The sequence below is a fragment of the Anguilla rostrata genome, chromosome 13 (assembly GCF_018555375.3).
Source record: "Anguilla rostrata isolate EN2019 chromosome 13, ASM1855537v3, whole genome shotgun sequence".
NCBI lineage: Eukaryota > Metazoa > Chordata > Actinopteri > Anguilliformes > Anguillidae > Anguilla > Anguilla rostrata.
In genome coordinates this window covers 1,726,419-1,744,661 of record NC_057945.1, presented here as the reverse complement: position 1 = coordinate 1,744,661, position 18,243 = coordinate 1,726,419, and the positions used below count along the sequence as shown (strand labels likewise).

The 18,243-nt window shown below is 46.7% G+C and overlaps 1 protein-coding gene across 1 annotated transcript; it reads right to left on the bottom strand.

Moving 5' to 3' along the window:
* Positions 1 to 688: 688 nt before the first annotated feature.
* LOC135237439 (protein SSUH2 homolog) lies at positions 689 to 17,418 on the bottom strand. Its single transcript, XM_064304582.1, has 12 exons — positions 17,223 to 17,418; positions 16,512 to 16,616; positions 16,018 to 16,093; positions 13,680 to 13,809; positions 8,369 to 8,429; positions 7,446 to 7,567; positions 6,850 to 6,912; positions 5,956 to 6,038; positions 5,086 to 5,178; positions 3,885 to 3,990; positions 3,080 to 3,187; positions 689 to 2,402 (listed from the first exon to the last, which is right to left on the bottom strand). The coding sequence occupies exons 1-12, from the start codon at positions 17,245 to 17,247 to the stop codon at positions 2,262 to 2,264; spliced, it is 1,113 nt and encodes a 370-aa protein (XP_064160652.1). The 5' UTR covers positions 17,248 to 17,418; the 3' UTR covers positions 689 to 2,261.
* Between the last annotated feature and the right edge of the window lie 825 nt (positions 17,419 to 18,243).

Sequence of the window (18,243 nt, the reverse complement as noted above, 5' to 3'; positions counted from 1 at the left end):
CAAAATAAAGAAAAATAAAGAACGGCATTAAAAGAGGTGAACCAATTCCAATTGGTCGGCCTCCTGCACTTAAACGGACGAATACACTGTATCAAGTGTGGCTGAATGGAATCAATCAATCATACTTTATATAGCAGATGTCATACTCCTTAGTGCTACACAAACTGCTTCACCATGAATTAAAAGAACAGATAAGTTCAGAACATACAAAGAAATACAACAAAATGTAAAAGAGGCAGTACAATAAAATGTAAATGAGTAAGAATTCAAGTAAAAGCAATACTAAAAAGGTATGTGTTAAGTTCCTTTTTAACCCATCCAAAGCCCAAACAGTCCTCAGACCCTCCAAGGGCTGGGGCCACAGACACTGAGTCCTGTATCTAGGTGTGAATAATAGGTTATAACCAGTGGATCTGAGGGCCCTGTTAGGCCCATACCCTAGAAGGAACCAAACTGGTAGGGGTGGGGGGAGCTAGGTGATGAAGAGACTTATTAAATAAAATAAGAATTTTAAAATAATACTATAACGAATAGGTAGTCAACAAAATTCTTTTGAAGCAGGAGTTATGTGTAAAGGGCATTACAGCAGTCAAGCCTGCTCATTATAAAAACATGTATTGGTTTCTCAGCAGTCTCCCGTGTTAAAAATGGATGCACCTTAGCAATAATAATTATAAACAACTCAGAATCTGATCCTTTCCATTTTATTTATTGGCGATTTACACAACATTTTTGCATCTTTATTTCTGTATAGGCTACAACATTTGACACGACGTGCATCTCAATCTGGCCGTCCAGGCTTTAAAGGCAGCTTCCAGAGGGAAACCAGTGGTTAGAGAGAGAAGAATACTTTAAACCCAGTCTAAATACCAGATTTACTTCAGGCTTGTCAAACCTCACTGAGTACATTTCTGTGGTTGCCACTCCTCATTGCATCAAACCTGTACATTGTGTACAGAGGGTGAATAATGTGTGGCTGAACCTTTCACTTGAAATTCAAGGCTTCAACAGTTTTAAAAAATGATGTGGAAGACTAAAAGACTAGCTCGGCCTTTTGTGAAGATCACCCAACGACGAACATCCAATGATGGTCTTCAGCACCTCGTTTCCTGACAGTAGTGGTACTCTACCCAATGTGTCAAATCAATACAGCACAAACATGAATAGATCAGAATTACATTTAAAAGGCAGTAAAAGTCCAGTAAAGGTTAGATTCAGCCATCTTCTGATTAAATGTTTTATAGGCACCTTTCACATATATATATTTTAAAAAATTTAACAGACTGCCAGAATACTTTACATGATAACCATAGCCCTGACCCCCCCCCCCCCCCAACCCCACCGAGGAAAAGTCAAAAGTCAATGTAATCATTTTTAAAGAGAGTGAATAATTTCCTGTTTTCTGGCACTTAGGACTGTGGAGATGGGTTAAAGGTTCTGAGGTTAACTGGTATTCTGTTTCACATCACACAAGCAAGGATAACTTCAGTAAAATAAAACACACATCTCAGAATGAAAGACATTCCAGATGCAACATCATTTGCTGAAACTCTCCAGGTTGTGGTTGGCCAAAGGGTCATGAATAGCAGCTTTGTAACAGAATTATTTGGCCACTCTGTTCCTTGGATGTAGCGAAGTCAGTTCTGTGTCCCTCCGACACAATGAAAGCTCTCACCTTCAAAATCCCATAATATACAGTGCAAACCTGTTTCACCACCCAAAGCATTTCTAACATGTTACTCTTAGTTTTTCCACATTTAACTTAGCCAGATAGCCAACAAACTATTTTCTACATCATAAGCTCCCACCAGCAGCTAATGAAATACGCACAGCTTTGTTTTTTGGATGTTAGCAAGCGAGCTAGTCCCAGTTGCACCATTTCTGCAAAGGGGTAAACGCTCACAACCAATGAATACATTTTCAGACTCTTTTGGCTCTCAACCGGTATCAGTGGCTGACCTTTGCACTCAAAAACACAAGGCATAATTTGCAATTGCCAATTCCACAATGAGATGGCGCATGCAAAAAGAGATAGATGTAGGATAATCTGTTCCGAATACACACGTAGACATATTTATATAGTCATAACACTGCATAAAATACTCTTGACTCCTAAAGTAATCAACAGCTGCCTAACCTAAATTTTGCATTCTATTTTGCTTTGCTATACTATTCTATGGTACACTGCATACAGAGGGTGAATATCTATGGTTTGGCAGCAATTTAGTACAGTCATCATTGTTTTCATACACAAGGAGTAATTACATGACAGTGCAACAGCAGGTAGCTGGGTAGTCCTCGGTGCTGACCAGGAACTCGTTCCCATAGACAAAGTAGGTGTGTGTACCGCCTTTCCACTTGTACGTCACTTTGGTGATGGGAATCAGTTCTATAGTCTGTCGCTAAAAGGAGAGAAACATTGGAAAAGTTATCATTTTAGCATCATCTTTTAGGTGTAAGAGTGACTGATCACATGCGTTTTAAAGTTAGCACTGAAGTGCGTGTACAAGAAATCTGGATGAGGTTGTGCCTCTCAGGTTAAAAAATAATTACTGACATTAAAACTTCCCCAAAGGCTGCCTTTAGGGAAAAAAGAGTGATGGCTTACAGAGACGAGGCTGGCAAAGCGGTGAGGGGCCAGGTGGAGGGGCCTGGGACAAAGCGGGAGGGGCCGAGGATGGGAGGGCCGGGGCAAAGCGGGAGGGGCCAGAGGGGAGGGGCCGGGGCAAAGCGGGAGGGGCCGAGTGGGAGGGGCCGGGGCAAAGGGGAGGGCCGGAGGGAGGGCCGGGCAAGGGGAGGGGCCGGGCAAAGGGGAGGGGCCGGAGTGGGAGGGGCCGGGCAAGGGGAGGGCCGGGTGGGAGGGGCCGGGGCAAAGTGGGAGGGGCTGGAGTGGGAGGGGCGGGGCAAAGGGGAGGGCTGGAGTGGGAGGGGCCGGGGCAAAGCGGGAGGGCTGGAGTGGGAGGGGAAAGCGGGAGGGGCCGGAGTGGGAGGGGGCGGGGCAAAGCAAGGGGGCCGGGGCGGAGTGGGAGGGGCGGAGTGGAGCTGGGGGGCCGGGGCGGAAGCGAGTCGGGGGACGTACCTGCTGCAGGATGCGTGCTGATTGGGAGTACTTGTTCTGATGTTCCCTCACTAGCCTCTCTGCGGCCTGTCCCACTGCCGGATCGGGGAACCCCATCACCGGGAACACCTGCACCACACAGGACACCAGGGATCGCCAGGTTAGATCATTACCCTGGCACAGTCCTGCACCCCTTACTTACCCCCCCCCCCCGCCGTTCCCTTGCCAAACCGTGGGTTGGACCCGCCTGGTGGACTGTGAGAGGGGTACAGGAGCTGAGGTGACGTTTCTGTATTTGCGCATTAATAAGGCTTTGTAAGGAAACTTCATAAGGGTAAATATTAATAAAGGGGTGTGGGCGGGCCATCCCAGTAAATTAAGTGGGACTCATGGGTTCAGAGAGTTTGGGAAACTGCTCATTACCCCACGCACTTCCTTTCAGCTCAGAGGTATCTATTCCATGCAGTTGTGGGGGGGGGGGGGGATTTGCAATGATCTATCATACTACAAGATTTTTCTACTTTTCGCAGCATGCACAGAGTTACTGCCGTTGTAATGAATATTGCACCCAGGTTTGCTTAGTGTTGCTGGAGCCACACCCACAGGCAGCGCCACACCTGAATCATCTGATACATTCCAGACCGAGACTACATTCCACAGCTCAAGCCTCACACTGAACTACAGCACAGCAAACTGACTCCATTACCCACAACCACCGGCTACAGCATCCCTTGTGACCGATGGCAGTTTGGCCCAGACACACGTAAGCACACGTGGGCACACGCACACACTAGCGGTTAGTTAGAGTCAGAGACAGGCTCAATACCAGGTACTGCGTGTCTTTGAAGAGTTCTTTCCCAGACACCGAGTTCAAGTTCTCAACCTTCAAACCACTTGACTGTTCCACGACAAAGTCATCCTTGTTATTGGTCCTGGAGAGTGTAGACAGAAATGTTAAGAATATTAAGAATTTGAAACCACAAGTATATCTATCTTAGGCTTAGCTGTACAGAAAACAAGATCTGCAAACCACATAAAATGTAATTCCACACAGAATGCATTCAACTATGGTTATAAAATGACACCGCAACATGCTGTACAGATCTTTTAAAAAAAACAACAAAGTTTTTTACAAGAAGACATCTCTTATGAGGACTACTCTGACCGATTTTTCTTGCTGATGCCTTCTGAAAGGGCTATCAGGCTCTAGTCCTGGAACCCAAATGGTCAGATCTCGAAAAGATCAAGACCTCCCTCGCCAGCTCAGACACTGGGCAGATTCTCACAGGGAGTTTACCACAGAAACCGTTTTCCAGTCAGAAGCGCTACTCACTTCCAGCCAGTCTTCACCGAGTTTCTGCACTCATTTATGAGCGTGTCACGAAAAGCAGGAGCGGGTGGGGAGGGGGTATACGTCTGCAGGAGCGGGTGGGGAGGGGGTATACGTCTGCAGGAGCGGGTGGGGGAGGGGGTATACGTCTGCAGGAGCGGGTGGGGGAGGGGGTATACGTCTGCAGGAGCGGGGGGGGGGGTATACGTCTGCAGGAGCGGGTGGGGGAGGGGGTATACGTCTGCAGGAGCGGGTGGGTGGGGGTATACGTCTGCAGGAGCGGTGGGGAGGGGGTATACGTCTACAGGAGCGGGTGGGGAGGGGGTATACGTCTGCAGGAGCGGGTGGGGAGGGGGTATACGTCTGCAGGAGCGGGTGGGGGGAGGGGGTATACGTCTGCAGGAGCGGGTGGGGAGGGGGTATACGTCTGCAGGAGCGGGTGGGTGGGGAGGGGGTATACGTCTGCAGGAGCGGGTGGGGAGGGGGTATACGTCTGCAGGAGCGGGTGGGTGGGGGTATACGTCTGCAGGAGCGGGTTGGGGAGGGGGTATACGTCTGCAGGAGCGGGTGGGGGGGGGGTATACGTCTGCAGGAGCGGGTGGGTGGGGGTATACGTCTGCCAGGACTGGTGGGAGGTCCTGCGTTTAACCGCCTGAGCGGACGCGAGCACGACGCCGGCCGGAGGGGAGAGACTCGCCATTTGACGTTGAGCTGGATGTAGACGTGGAGCTGCCGCTTGCCTCTGCAGGCGTCGCACTCTTTGGACCCGTGCCCTTGGCACGCGGAGCAGCTGCAGGGAAAGAGAGCAGGGCAGGGCAGGGTTAGGGTGGCAGGGGCGCTGTGTGAATTTCAGCCAGCAGTGCGGCGGTGCCCCAGATCAGGGCTCTCTGGTCCTGGAGAGCTACGCTTCCGCTCAAAGGCTTTAGCACGCTTCACTCGTGTTTTACTACTCTGATTTTCGTGAACTTTAAGCAGTTTAACTCCTGTAAATGATTTCAAATGGCACAAGGTAAGGAGTGAATAGTCAGAAGTTAAAAGGAATCTTTTACTTCACAGAATACTGACCTACATTTCTGAGTTCAAAAAGTAATGTTTGGCTGAAAAATTTAATCTCAGAATTAGATGTCTTTTTTGTCAAATAAATTTTTTTAATCTCTGATTGCTTGAAAATAATGCATGCACAAAAACCTTTGACCGGTAGTGTACACCATAAAAGCAGGAAATCAATTCAGATTGACAAAAGCAGGTGAGGTGTGTTCACTGTGAAATAAACTGCTTCAAACAACTCTTCAACTGCTGCCAAACAAAATATACAACAGACACATTTTCTGCAGCTCTCCAGAAGTAACAGAGAATATCTCTGATCTCGACAGCTGTGAGTTTGACAAAGTGCACTTATGAATATTTTACTGTGGCATCACCTGCTTCTGTTGATCAGTTCAGTGCAGAATAAGGACACAAACAGCAGATCCTGTAGTTCTCCAGGACCAGGGCGGGGAATTTTATGGAATATCAGGGCTGGGAATTTTATGGAATATCACCCAAATCCAGGAATTGGCCCACTCACTTTTCTCTTCCTCTCCCGTTACAGTGGTTGCACTGGTCGTCCCCGGTCCGCACTCCAGCCCCATTGCACACCCAGCACACTTTCTGTGTGGGACAGGGTGCGGACGTACCAGAAAATTAATATTAATACACACAATGAGAAAGGAAACCAGCTTTGTTCAGCTGTGTGACCTGCCATTACCTCAGGTATGGTAAATTCAGAGAGATGCACCTCAAAGTGTTCTCAAGCTGAAGGGAAGGAGGGAGAGAGAGATGGAGGGAGGGAGAGACGAAGGAGAGACGTAGGGAGGGAGGGAGGAGAGATGGAGGAGAGACGGATGGAGGAGAGGGAGGGAGGGAGGGGGGAGGGAGAGAGACGGAGGGAGGGAGGGAGGGAGAGGCGGAGGGAGGAGGGAGGGAGGGGAGGGAGAGGCGGAGGAGAGAGGGAGGGAGGGAGGGAGAGGACGGAGGAGAGAGGAGGAGGGAGAGGCGGAGGGAGGGAGGGAGAGGCGGAGGAGAGAGGGTGGGAGGAAGAGGACGGAGGAGAGGCGGAGGGTGGGAGAGACGGAGGGAGGGAGGGAGGGAGGGAGAGACGGAGGAGAGACGGAGGAGGGAGGGAGGGAGAGACGGAGGAGAGAGGAGGGAGGGAGGGAGGGAGGGGAGGAGGAGGAGAGGCGGAGGGAGGGAGGGAGGAGAGTGGAGGAGAGACGGAGGGAGAGGGAGGAGGGAGGGAGGGAGGGAGGGAGGGAGAGGCAGAGGGAGGGAGGGAGGGAGAGATGGAGGAGAGACGGAGGGAGAGATGGAGGGAGGGAGGGAGGGAGAGGCGGAGGGAGGGAGGGAGGGAGAGATGGAGGAGAGACGGAGGGAGAGACGGAGGGAGGGAGGGAGGGAGGGAGAGGCGGACTTGCGGGCTTACGTTTCCGGCTCCGGCGCATTCCGAGCAGGGCTCCCTGCCCCGGCCCAGGCACTCATGGCATTCCTGCAGGAAGGAGACTGCGTGTGTGACGGAGTGTAATCATTACAGTATGTTACACAGTGCATTAAGCAGGCGCTCTTATCCGGAGCGACTTACACAACTTTTTACTTTTATTTTTTTACATTGCATCCATTTATACAGCTGGATATATACTGAAGTAAGGCAGGTTAAGGACCTTTGCTCAAGGGTACAACAGCAGTGTCCCATCTGGGAATTAAACCTGTTACCTTTAGGCTACAAGCCCAGCACCTCACCCATTATACTACACTGCCTCCCAGCATTGTTCTCCCGCACAGAACCCATTCTGAACACCCTGGACTTCACAGTCACGCCATACACAGATAATCACAGACTAAAAACTTAATCCTAATCCATTATCCGACCACCGGGGAGCATTTGCTGGTGTGCAGGTATTCAGTATGTATTCATTGTCTCATTCTTTTGCCCTGCACCTGAAGAAGCCAGTTGGATGTGCATAATTATGCTATGTTTCACTCAAAAATGTATGTTCTCTCATCGCCCAGCAGGGGGCATACCTTGACCGAAGAGGTGTAAGGAACCATGACGTGTGTGCTCTGCTCCTGAAAGTGGGCGGGGGGTTGCACTTGAATGTCCCAGGGCCCTGGAGCAGGCTGCGTATAGGCGTTCACAGGCTGACCTAAGGAGACAAATCCAGGCCAGGTTTGAGACACCACCACCAACAGCAACAGCAAGCAAGGCCACAAACGAATTAATTGGTGACAGCAGAAATAAAGAAAGAATGAAATAAGGGCGATAAACAGGATGAGATTATCCTAAAAATGAAATAAACAAAGGACTCAGATTCATGAAATTACTGCTGGCGCTAGGTAGAAGTTTGGCCAAACCTAGTCAGATTCAAATTTGCTCAAACTTTCTGATAAGCTTGAATAAATGGTGTTCCCACTCCAGTGTTCTCCTCCCGGTGTTCTCCCCCCGGTGTTCCTGCCCCAGTATTCTCCCCCCGATGTTCCCGCTCCGGTGTTCCCACTCCGGTGTTCTCCCCCCGGTATTCTCCCCCCGGTGTTCCCGCTCCGGTGTTCCCACTCTAGTGCTCTCCCCCCGGTGTTCCCACTCTGGTGCTCTCCCTCCAGTGTTCCCGCCCCGGTGTTCCCGCTCCGGTGTTCTCCCCCCGGTGTTCCCACTCTGGTGCTCTCCCCCCGGTGTTCCCACTCTGGTGTTCCCGCTCCGGTGTTCTTCCCCCGGTGTTCCCACTCTGGTGCTCTCCCCCCGGTGTTCCCGCCCCGGTGTTCCCACTCTGGTGTTCCCGCTCCGGTGTTCTCCCCCCGGTGTTCCCACTCTGGTGCTCTCCCCCCGGTGTTCCCGCCCCGGTGTTCCCGCCCCAGTGGTCCCGCCCTGGTGTTCTCCCTCCGGTGTTCCCGCCCTGGTGTTCCCGCCCCGGTGTTCCGGGTCTGCTGTTCCTGGTCCGCAGCGTACTTGCCGTTGTACTGCTCGTGAGCCCACTCTGTGGCCCTGGCCTCGGTGAACGTCTCCAGGCGGTACTGCAGGGGGCACAAGCAGAGCGAAAGCCCGTCTTCAAGCTTGTCTTCAAGCTTGTCTTAAAGCAGGTCTTAAAGCAGATCTTAAAGCAGGTCTTAAAGCAGGTCTTAAAGCCCGTCTTAAAGCAGGTCTTAAAGCCTGTCTTAAAGCAGGTCTTAAAGCAGGTCTTAAAGCAGGTCTTAAAGCCCGTCTTAAAGCAGGTCTTAAAGCCTGTCTTAAAGCCTGTCTTAAAGCAGGTCTTAAAGCAGGTCTTAAAGCAGGTCTTAAAGCCCGTCTTAAAGCAGGTCTTAAAGCCCGTCTTAAAGCCCATCTTAAAGCAGGTCTTAAAGCAGGTCTTAAAGCCCGTCTTAAAGCCTGTCTTAAAGCAGGTTTAAAGCCCGTCTTAAAGCCCGTCTTAAAGCAGGTCTTAAAGCCCGACTTAAAGCAGGTCTTAAAGCAGGTCTTAAAGCCTGTCTTAAAGCCCGTCTTAAAGCCCGTCTTAAAGCCCGTCTTAAAGCCCGTCTTAAAGCCGTCTTAAAGCCCGTCTTAAAGCAGGTCTTAAAGCCTGTCTTAAAACAGGTCTTAAAGCTTGTCTTAAAGCCCGTCTTAAAGCAGGTCTTAAAGCCCATCTTAAAGCCTGTCTTAAAGCAGGTCTTAAAGCCTGTCTTAAAACAGGTCTTAAAGCCTGTCTTAAAGCAGGTCTTAAAGCAGGTCTTAAAGCCCATCTTAAAGCCCGTCTTAAAGCAGGTCTTAAAGCTCGTCTTAAAGCTCGTCTTAAAGCCCGTCTTAAAGCCCGTCTTAAAGCCCGTCTTAAAGCAGGTCTTAAAGCCTGTCTTAAAGCAGGTCTTAAAGCAGGTCTTAAAGCCCGTCTTAAAGCAGGTCTTAAAGCAGGTCTTAAAGCCTGTCTTAAAGCCTGTCTTAAAGCAGGTCTTAAAGCAGGTCTTAAAGCAGGTCTTAAAGCCCATCTTAAAGCCTGTCTTAAAGCAGGTCTTAAAGCCCGTCTTAAAGCAGGTCTTAAAGCAGGTCTTAAAGCCCGTCTTAAAGCAGGTCTTAAAGCCCATCTTAAAGCAGGTCTTAAAGCAGGTCTTAAAGCCCGTCTTAAAGCCTGTCTTAAAGCAGGTTTAAAGCCCGTCTTAAAGCCCGTCTTAAAGCAGGTCTTAAAGCCCGACTTAAAGCAGGTCTTAAAGCAGGTCTTAAAGCCTGTCTTAAAGCCCGTCTTAAAGCCCGTCTTAAAGCCCGTCTTAAAGCCCATCTTAAAGCCCGTCTTAAAGCAGGTCTTAAAGCCTGTCTTAAAACAGGTCTTAAAGCCTGTCTTAAAGCCCGTCTTAAAACAGGTCTTAAAGCTTGTCTTAAAGCCCGTCTTAAAGCAGGTCTTAAAGCCCATCTTAAAGCCTGTCTTAAAGCAGGTCTTAAAGCCTGTCTTAAAACAGGTCTTAAAGCCTGTCTTAAAACAGGTCTTAAAGCCTGTCTTAAAGCAGGTCTTAAAGCAGGTCTTAAAGCAGGTCTTAAAGCAGGTCTTAAAGCCCATCTTAAAGCCCGTCTTAAAGCAGGTCTTAAAGCTCGTCTTAAAGCTCGTCTTAAAGCCCGTCTTAAAGCCCGTCTTAAAGCCCGTCTTAAAGCCCGTCTTAAAGCCCGTCTTAAAGCCCGTCTTAAAGCAGGTCTTAAAGTCTGTCTTAAAGCAGGTCTTAAAGCCCGTCTTAAAGCAGGTCTTAAAGCAGGTCTTAAAGCAGGTCTTAAAGCAGGTCTTAAAGCCTGTCTTAAAGCAGGTCTTAAAGCAGGTCTTAAAGCCCATCTTAAAGCAGGTATTAAAGCCCATCTTAAAGCCCGTCTTAAAGCCCGTCTTAAAGGCTGTGGGCCTCTGGAATTCCACTCGTTTTCCAGCACCAGTTCACTCGCTGGCCTGCTGGCCTCCCAGCACTAGCCACAGGCCAAAACAAACAACCCGCACACCAACCGTGTTCACAAACCACAGCACGTTTTCATCAGATGACATCATGTTTCCGTCTCGTGTCCACATGGGTATCCTCCAGGTACTCCAGTTTCCAGAGACATGCAGGCAGGCTAATTGGAGACTCTAAACTGCCCATAGGTATGAGTGTGTGTGAATGGTGAGTGCCCTGCGACCTGTCCAGGGTGTAGACCTGCCTCTCGCCCAATGCATGCTGGGATAGGCTCTAGCACCCACCATGACCCTGCCCAGGATAAGCAGGTATAGATAATGGATGAACCCTGCTCAGGATAAGCGGGTATAGATAATGGATGAACCCTGCCCAGGATAAGCGGGTATAAATAATGAATGGACCCTGCCCAGTATAAGCAGGTATACATAATGGATGGATGGATGCATGGATTACATTTTTGAATAGGAGTGGCAAACTCAAGTCTTGGAGAGCTGCCATGTCTCTGGATATATTTATGGTTTACTTTCAATCAGCTGTTAAATAAGGTCTAAAGAACAAGGCTGGTGGACTCTTCGGCCAATCAGTGACTCAGCACTACAGGAATGGATTCAAACATCTGTGCATCAGAGGGCTTTGAGAACTAAGAACAATTCCAGACAATCACTGTAAATAGAACTGTGGCATAAGAGATTTTACCTGTGCAACTCGCTGTGCAGAACACAGTAAACAAGGGACACAAGGACTGATGTATTTTACCAATGATACAAACTGAAAGCCCAACCGTGATACATCAATAAGGAGTGTCAATTCTGGAGCACACAAATAAATAAATAAATAATAATAAATAATAAATAAATGAATAAACAGAAATGTAAATGTAGAGAAGATTCAATTTCACCGAAAGAGCAATGCCTTTCAATTTACACAAGGAATGATTTCACTGAAAGCACTTCACTGATGTTCTAACGCTTTTTCCTGTAGGCTGTAGGCATTGCACAGTATAGCACTGTGCAGCACTAAAAGAACTAGGCTGGAAAAGTGAAGGTCTGTCACAGCAACAGAGGGGGGGGCGCTGTAGGCACACCAATGACAGAGGTACTCCAGGAAAACCCCTCTGCACAACGTAAACCGCATGTAACATCACCCGAGTATCTGTGGGGTTCACAGAATCACCACAGATACTCCAAATGCATGAGATACTCAACTCCTGTGCCTTCTGTCCCATAACCTTCTCAGCTACAGGTTACTCCAGTTGTCAGCGTGAACTTCTGGTGCTATATTAAGTGTGCAGAACACCCAGTGCGATGGTGTTGTATTTGATCATGCCCGTTCACGAAAATACATGACCAATCTAATTGCAATGTTCAAGTTTCAAAGGGAGGAACAAAAGCGCCATGATGCAATTTCTAAAAGTGAGAGCTGGAGACGTGGCAGGGAATGTCTGTTCCGCAAGAGAAGATTGACAGCTCACTAAACAGACAGCAGCTGGCAGGTTATTATTCCATGTTAACATAAGCACTTCAGACCAATACCGCTCCAACTTGCAGTGGGCAGTATGAGAATTTTACTACACACAGAATTTAAAATATAATAATTTCTCAACTGATAAAAAAAAAATGCTTAATATCACATCTTAATATTGCTTTGGGTCCTTACGTACAGTACATGTCTGAATAAATTATTTTAATTGCACAACATTTTTAAGAGCTGAGAATCTGGTGAGTTTAAAGAATCTATAATATCAACACGTGGAATTAAAGAGAAGGGCACACACACTTTTGTAAATATGGCACAAATACGGCTTTCTGGGGTCACTACACAAATCTCGTTAGGCTTATTTCCACGACAACAGATTCCAGACCTCATCCTGGCTTTGAGTTTAAACTAATCCCATTCTGGCTAATGACATAACGATTGACATCACTTTGACTGGACCGCACACACAGTCACAAGCGGTATTGTCAGTGAAAAAATGGGAAATCATGAAAACAACACGTAACACCACAAAATATGAGGACATTTATGCAATGGATAAGTAAATGCTTTGATATCTCCTCACGATTATTAGGATTATTTATGGATTGATCCAATACATCAATCGGCTTTTAAAGAGATATGCATAAATAAGAAAAGCAAATATATAAATTCTAAAAACTAAACAATACGTATTAATAGCAAAATCAATAGAGGACACTGTAACCAATAGCCAGGATGTCTTTAACGTTGCATAGATTTTGTTACCTTACGTTCTGAATCATACTGTTATGGCTTCTACCTGTCATCTGCAGCATACAGTAGAAGACAACTAAAACTTTAATAACAACAATAGTTCAGTTGAAGTAATAGTGTTTGAACAGTGCAATCAGTATATTACACAAGGACCTAGATTACAGTTTAAAACCTACTTTTGATGGATTAGACATACACTAAATTTAAATCCCCACAAATGTAGCAGCAGGCAAACATTCATATAAGCCCTCAAGGCATGACTTGCCAAGCAGTTATTTTCTATAGCCATAGACTATTCTACACTTTCATTTTTAGACTTGTTTTCAGATTCAGCAATTGCTACTGCTATGGCTATTGCTACTGCAACTCCGATTCGGAGGACTGCACATATCAAGCTCGGGCGTGCCCTGGCATTTTAAACAAAAGAAGAGCCTGTGGAGAGCTTCAGAGAGTGAAACTATGCCAGACATTTCTTTTATTCCTTTATTTTGGCAGCAACCTGATATCAGCCTAATCAGTGTAATGGTTTTCTTCCTGTCCTTTCACTTTTTTCCCCACTTTCTCAGGAACCGGTGCTGGTCTTCTGTACTTTGAATGCATTACTGTGCACACACACTTATCCTGATGGAACAGGCCTGCTTCAGTTTGTGGGGAAGGGGCATCCTGTGTGACCCAGAGCCAGCAGAACACAGCCACATTTCCGTGGGAAAAGAAGAGGGGTGGGGCCCTTACCCTGTACGTGTTGAAGGACCCACTAGAGCCTGCGGAACACGGCTACGTTTCCGTGGTTACAGAAGTGGGGTGTGGCCCTCACCCAATAAGTGTCGAAGTCCCCCCAGAACCCGCAGAACGCGGCTACGCCTCCGTGGTTATATAAGAGGGATGGGGCCCATACCCGGTACGTGGTGAAAGGGTGGGGCCCTTAGCCAGTACGTGTAGAAGGGGTGGGGCCCTTACCCGGTACGTGCTGAAGGGGTGGGGCCCTTACCCGGTACGTGTAGAAGGGGTGGGGCCCTTATCCGGTACGTGTAGAAGGGGTGGGGCCCATACCCGGTACGTGTAGAAGGGGTGGGGCCCTTAGCCGGTACGTGTAGAAGGGGTGGGGCTCTTAGCCGGTACTTGCTGAAGGGGTGGGGCCCTTACCCGGTACGTGTTGAAGGAGTCCATGGCGGTGATCATGCCGTCCTTGGCAGGGCCACTGCTCCAGCAGCAGTGGTTCGACACGAACAGGCGAAAGGCTTCGCGGGCGGTGTCCTCGCTGATCGACGGGATACTGCAGAAATCCAAATGCACACACTCAGATTCTCAAACGCCAGCGATGTCACTCACCCCCGCCCCCCCCGCCCCCAATCGAACATGCCCACTCAGATTCTCAAACGCCAGCGATGTCACTCACCCCCGCCCCCCCGCCCCCAATCGAACATGCCCACTCAGATTCTCAAACGCCAGTGATGTCACTCACCCCCGCCCCCCCGCCCCCAATCGAACATGCCCACTCAGATTCTCAAACGCCAGTGATGTCACTCACCCCCGCCCCCCCCGCCCCCAATCGAACACACCCACTCAGATTCTCACCCCTCCCATCGAACACACCCACTCAGATTCTCAAACGCCAGCGGTGAGATTTCCCCACTGCATCACTCAGGGAGATCAGATTTTTAGTTTTTTCAGACCCTACACATCTCCGGGAGCCACAGGCTTCATGGCTGAATATCTTTCCAGCTGTCAAAGTGCAAAAGCCCTTGCTTATGTGTGCTTATGACAAAGTCTTCTGTCCCTGTAGAATCTAAAAAAAATCAGTCTTTCCCAATTAATCAGGGGGGAAAAGATAAAGAAAATCACATCCCTCAATGTCCAATTCAGTTGGTGAATGAAAAGCCTTGGCATTTCTTTTTTTAATCTTTTGCTGAGACACTGTTAATTCCTTGTTCCTTCTGGGTACATTCCTCCAGTTTAGTCTGGATGTCAACTACTGCTACTACTAACTACAGAGAACAACTATAACTGTATACCAGGACGGTCCAACCCTGTCCCTAGAGATCTACCATCCTGGAGGTCTTCACTCTAACCCTAACAATGCCCGGTAGATCTCCAGGAACAGGGTTGGGCAGCCATGCTCAAGCTGTTGAATGAGGTGTGCTTTGTTAGGGTCGGAATGAAAACCTACAGGACAGTAGATCTCTAGGAACAGGGTTGGGCAGCCCTGCTCAAGCTGTTGAATAAGATGTGCTTTATTAGGGTCGGAATGAAAACCTACAGGACAGTACATCTCCAGGAACAAGGTTGGGCAGCCCTGCTCTAGCTGTTGAATGAGGTATACTTTGTTAGGTTTGGCGTGAAAACCTACAGGACAGTAGATCTCCAGGAACAGGGTTGGGCAGCCCTGCTGTAATCCATGCTTGGGTTCCACACAGTCTAACCCACTGAATATTCATACATACTTCACCAGCATGTCACTGTAGTGTTCCACATAAAAAAGAAAATAATATACATACAGCCTAAGGTAAGGAAAAAGTTATGGAAAATGGTATATGGTAATGCTATATCATGAGAACCTAAAATTATAGGCATGGATCTCATGTTTTTATTTTAAGAAGTTATTAATACGAGAATGCTCTTTGTTGTGTTGAAGATGTCTTGCAATCCCAAAACTACCTCCCACTCTGTTCCTGCAGGAGAATGATGTCACTTTCACAATGGCAGGAGAACCCTTACTTCCACTCTGCTTCAATCAATCAATCAAAGTGTATTTACGTATCACCTATCATGCAGGAATCCAATAGAGTGTTTACCATAGAATATATATTTTTAAAAGACCAATTAAGAGACACAATTGATAAAAAATAATACATTAATAATAATAATAATAGAAAGTGAATACATTTAAATATAATTGATAAACTGTAATAAAATGTAGTGCATAAATTAGGAAGCAGGTGGAACTAAGCGGGTGGTTGTGCACTTATTGTACATCACTTTGGATAAAAGCCTCTGCCAAATAAATGTAATATAATGTATGGGTGAACACAGTTCAAAAACAGTATTAGAACCCTTACTTGCGCTCTGGTTGTGTGGCTGAACACTATGTCAGTTTAAGAACAGTATTAGGAGCCTTACTTGTGCTCCGCTTGTGTGGCTGAACACTGTCAGTTTAAGAACAGTATTAGGAGGCTTACTTGTGCTCTGGTTGTGTGGCTGAACACTATGTCAGTTTAAGAACAGTATTAGGAGGCTTACTTGCGCTCTGGTTGTGTGGCTGAACACTATGTCAGTTTAAGAACAGTATTAGGAGGCTTACTTGTGCTCTGGTTGTGTGGCTGAACACTATGTCAGTTTAAGAACAGTATTAGGAGGCTTACTTGCGCTCTGGTTGTGTGGCTGAACACTATGTCAGTTTAAGAACAGTATTAGGAGGCTTACTTATGCTCTGGTTGTGTGGCTGAACACTATGTCAGTTTAAGAACAGTATTAGGAGGCTTACTTCCACTCCGGTTGTGTTGGTGAAGGTTCAGGCGCAGGTGGAGGATAAGCAGGGGCGGGTGGAGGTAGGTATCCGCCTGATCATGGTTAGACAATTATACGGCGAAAAACATAAAATCAGTCAGGAAGCACACAAACACTGTCCAACGCTGCGATCGACAATCTAACAGCACCCTGACAGCGTGCATATAGACTGCTTCACAACAATGAAAATGTGTCCAAAATACTAATGGTAGTTTTTTTTTACCAGAATAATGTAATACCTAACTAAATATTAAGTCAGCTAAAATCAAATTAACATAAAATCATAGCAACTGATGTGGTGTCCATAGGAACATGTTTACTGGACATACTGTTCTTTCCAGGGGTCTGCACAGTCCCCACATCTCAATCCAATGGAATGCGCTGGAACAGGAAGCTCGCGGCATGAATGTGCGTGAAATTCCCAGTTCACATATGACCATCTGCACGTACACGTGCAAGTGTTATACATACCACCACCTCCCATGGCTGTGCCCTCATACCCAGGCACATTGTCGAACATACTGGCAGGGGGCGCGGTGGCTCCTAGGAAATTTGACCCCTGCGGGGGAAACATGGCTAAAAAAAATAAATAAAAATTAAACTTTGTTTGGTTGGGACTTCACAGCACGGTGCAACTCCTCATACTACAAATGTTAAGCAGGCGACATTCACGTCCGTGTGGTTTTTAATCAAGGCATTAGACTGCGGACACCTGATTGACGTTTTGTACAGTCATCCGATCTCGGTGAATTCTGAAAGTTTTCCCCATTAACGCTGGAGACAGCTGGGTACAAATAGCCTACCACTCGAGCCCAATTTGCCTCTCAAAGCCGTAGCATGCTTTCACATTATTTTCCAAAGAGGTATTTTGACAACATTAAAACATGTCCAAAGTAACCGCGCAGTGTAACAATTTTGGTCATTTAATATGAACAACGGTAGCGCAGGACTAAATTACTTGTTTGTCAACTAAGGAAGACATGCGCAGCAAAGCAGCTTAATGATTTGAAAAACGTTGATCACTTTATAGCCAAATACTTGATCCGCATTCTTCCCAGTGTTGAAAGAAATGTTGCAGGGCTGCACTCGCTGCACTCAGGCGTGGCTTTGATCCCAGAAGTAGCCTAGCAGCCATTATAAACAGGCTATTAAAAATAAGGGAAAACGGAACCAGCTACTCACCGTGAGCTTCCTGATTATTGTACATTTTCCGCGAATACTGGTTTGAAAGCGCTGGTTACAACAAGAAAGAATCAACCGCAAAGAAGATCGGTCTTCGAATTCATGTAGAATGGAATTCGTCGTGGTCTCCGCCCGTAGTGGAGGCGACTTCTTTGTAAGCCTAAGTGGGCGTTTCCAAAACATGGAGTTTACATAGAAACTGGAGAGCGATTTCTTTGGAAGAAAAAATCCCTCTAAAACATGAAATTCACCCAATTAAGAAATATTAACGGCTTGCTAAAATTCTGGGATTGTGGTTGTGTTTGGAACGAAAACCAGCATACACAGTGGTCTCCAGGATTGACTTTGAGAACCACCGCCTTAAAGGGCGAAATCCCGAACCTTATGATATGGGATATCAATCAACAGGACATGTAGTCATTTTCATATGACAAAAGTGATTCTTTCAGAACAGAGCTGTCATCAGAGATGGCTTGATTTATCTACATAATGCAATCAAACTTTTTTCACATACATAAAGTGTTTTTAGAGTGTTGGGTTAACCTAATATTCAACCTTTTTCTATAGACCTTGCGATTTTTTTTATTCTCTCCTGAAAATTCATTCAAATAAAAAAAGCCTTAAAACCTCCCGCAAATTACAATGTATAGTCAATAATTTAAATACGATACAGTAATACACTGAATATACTGCATAAAAAGTAAAGTGGATTCCCTCTCTTCTCTCTTGTTCTTTATTGGCTACCTTTTTATGTATGTATTTTTTTTCTTGTCTAACATTAATGGTATATCTTAGTCGTATAGTTGGCTTTATGTAAAAATTCTTTATTTCTAAAATTTTGTCACATAATATTAATTCCAGTAACAGTATAAGTGTCCTGTACTTTTCTTATATGAATTATCACTGAAGAATTGTATATTGTACTGTTGTTTATGTTTATTTTATTATGCTACACACACACACACACACACACATATATATATATATATATATATATATATATATAGACGGGTGACAAATT

What these genes read in the sequence shown, in the direction of transcription:
- LOC135237439 (XM_064304582.1), bottom strand. Translation starts at nt 17,247, where the DNA reads ATGTACAATAATCAGGAAGCTCACG. An exon ending in ATCCAGCTCAACGTCAAATG is followed by an intron (nt 3,991 to 5,085) that starts GCGAGTCTCTCC and finishes TACACTCTCCAG; the next exon opens with GACCAATAACAAGGATGACT. An exon ending in CAGCACGCATCCTGCAGCAG is followed by an intron (nt 2,403 to 3,079) that starts GTACGTCCCCCG and finishes CTCTCCTTTTAG; the next exon opens with CGACAGACTATAGAACTGAT.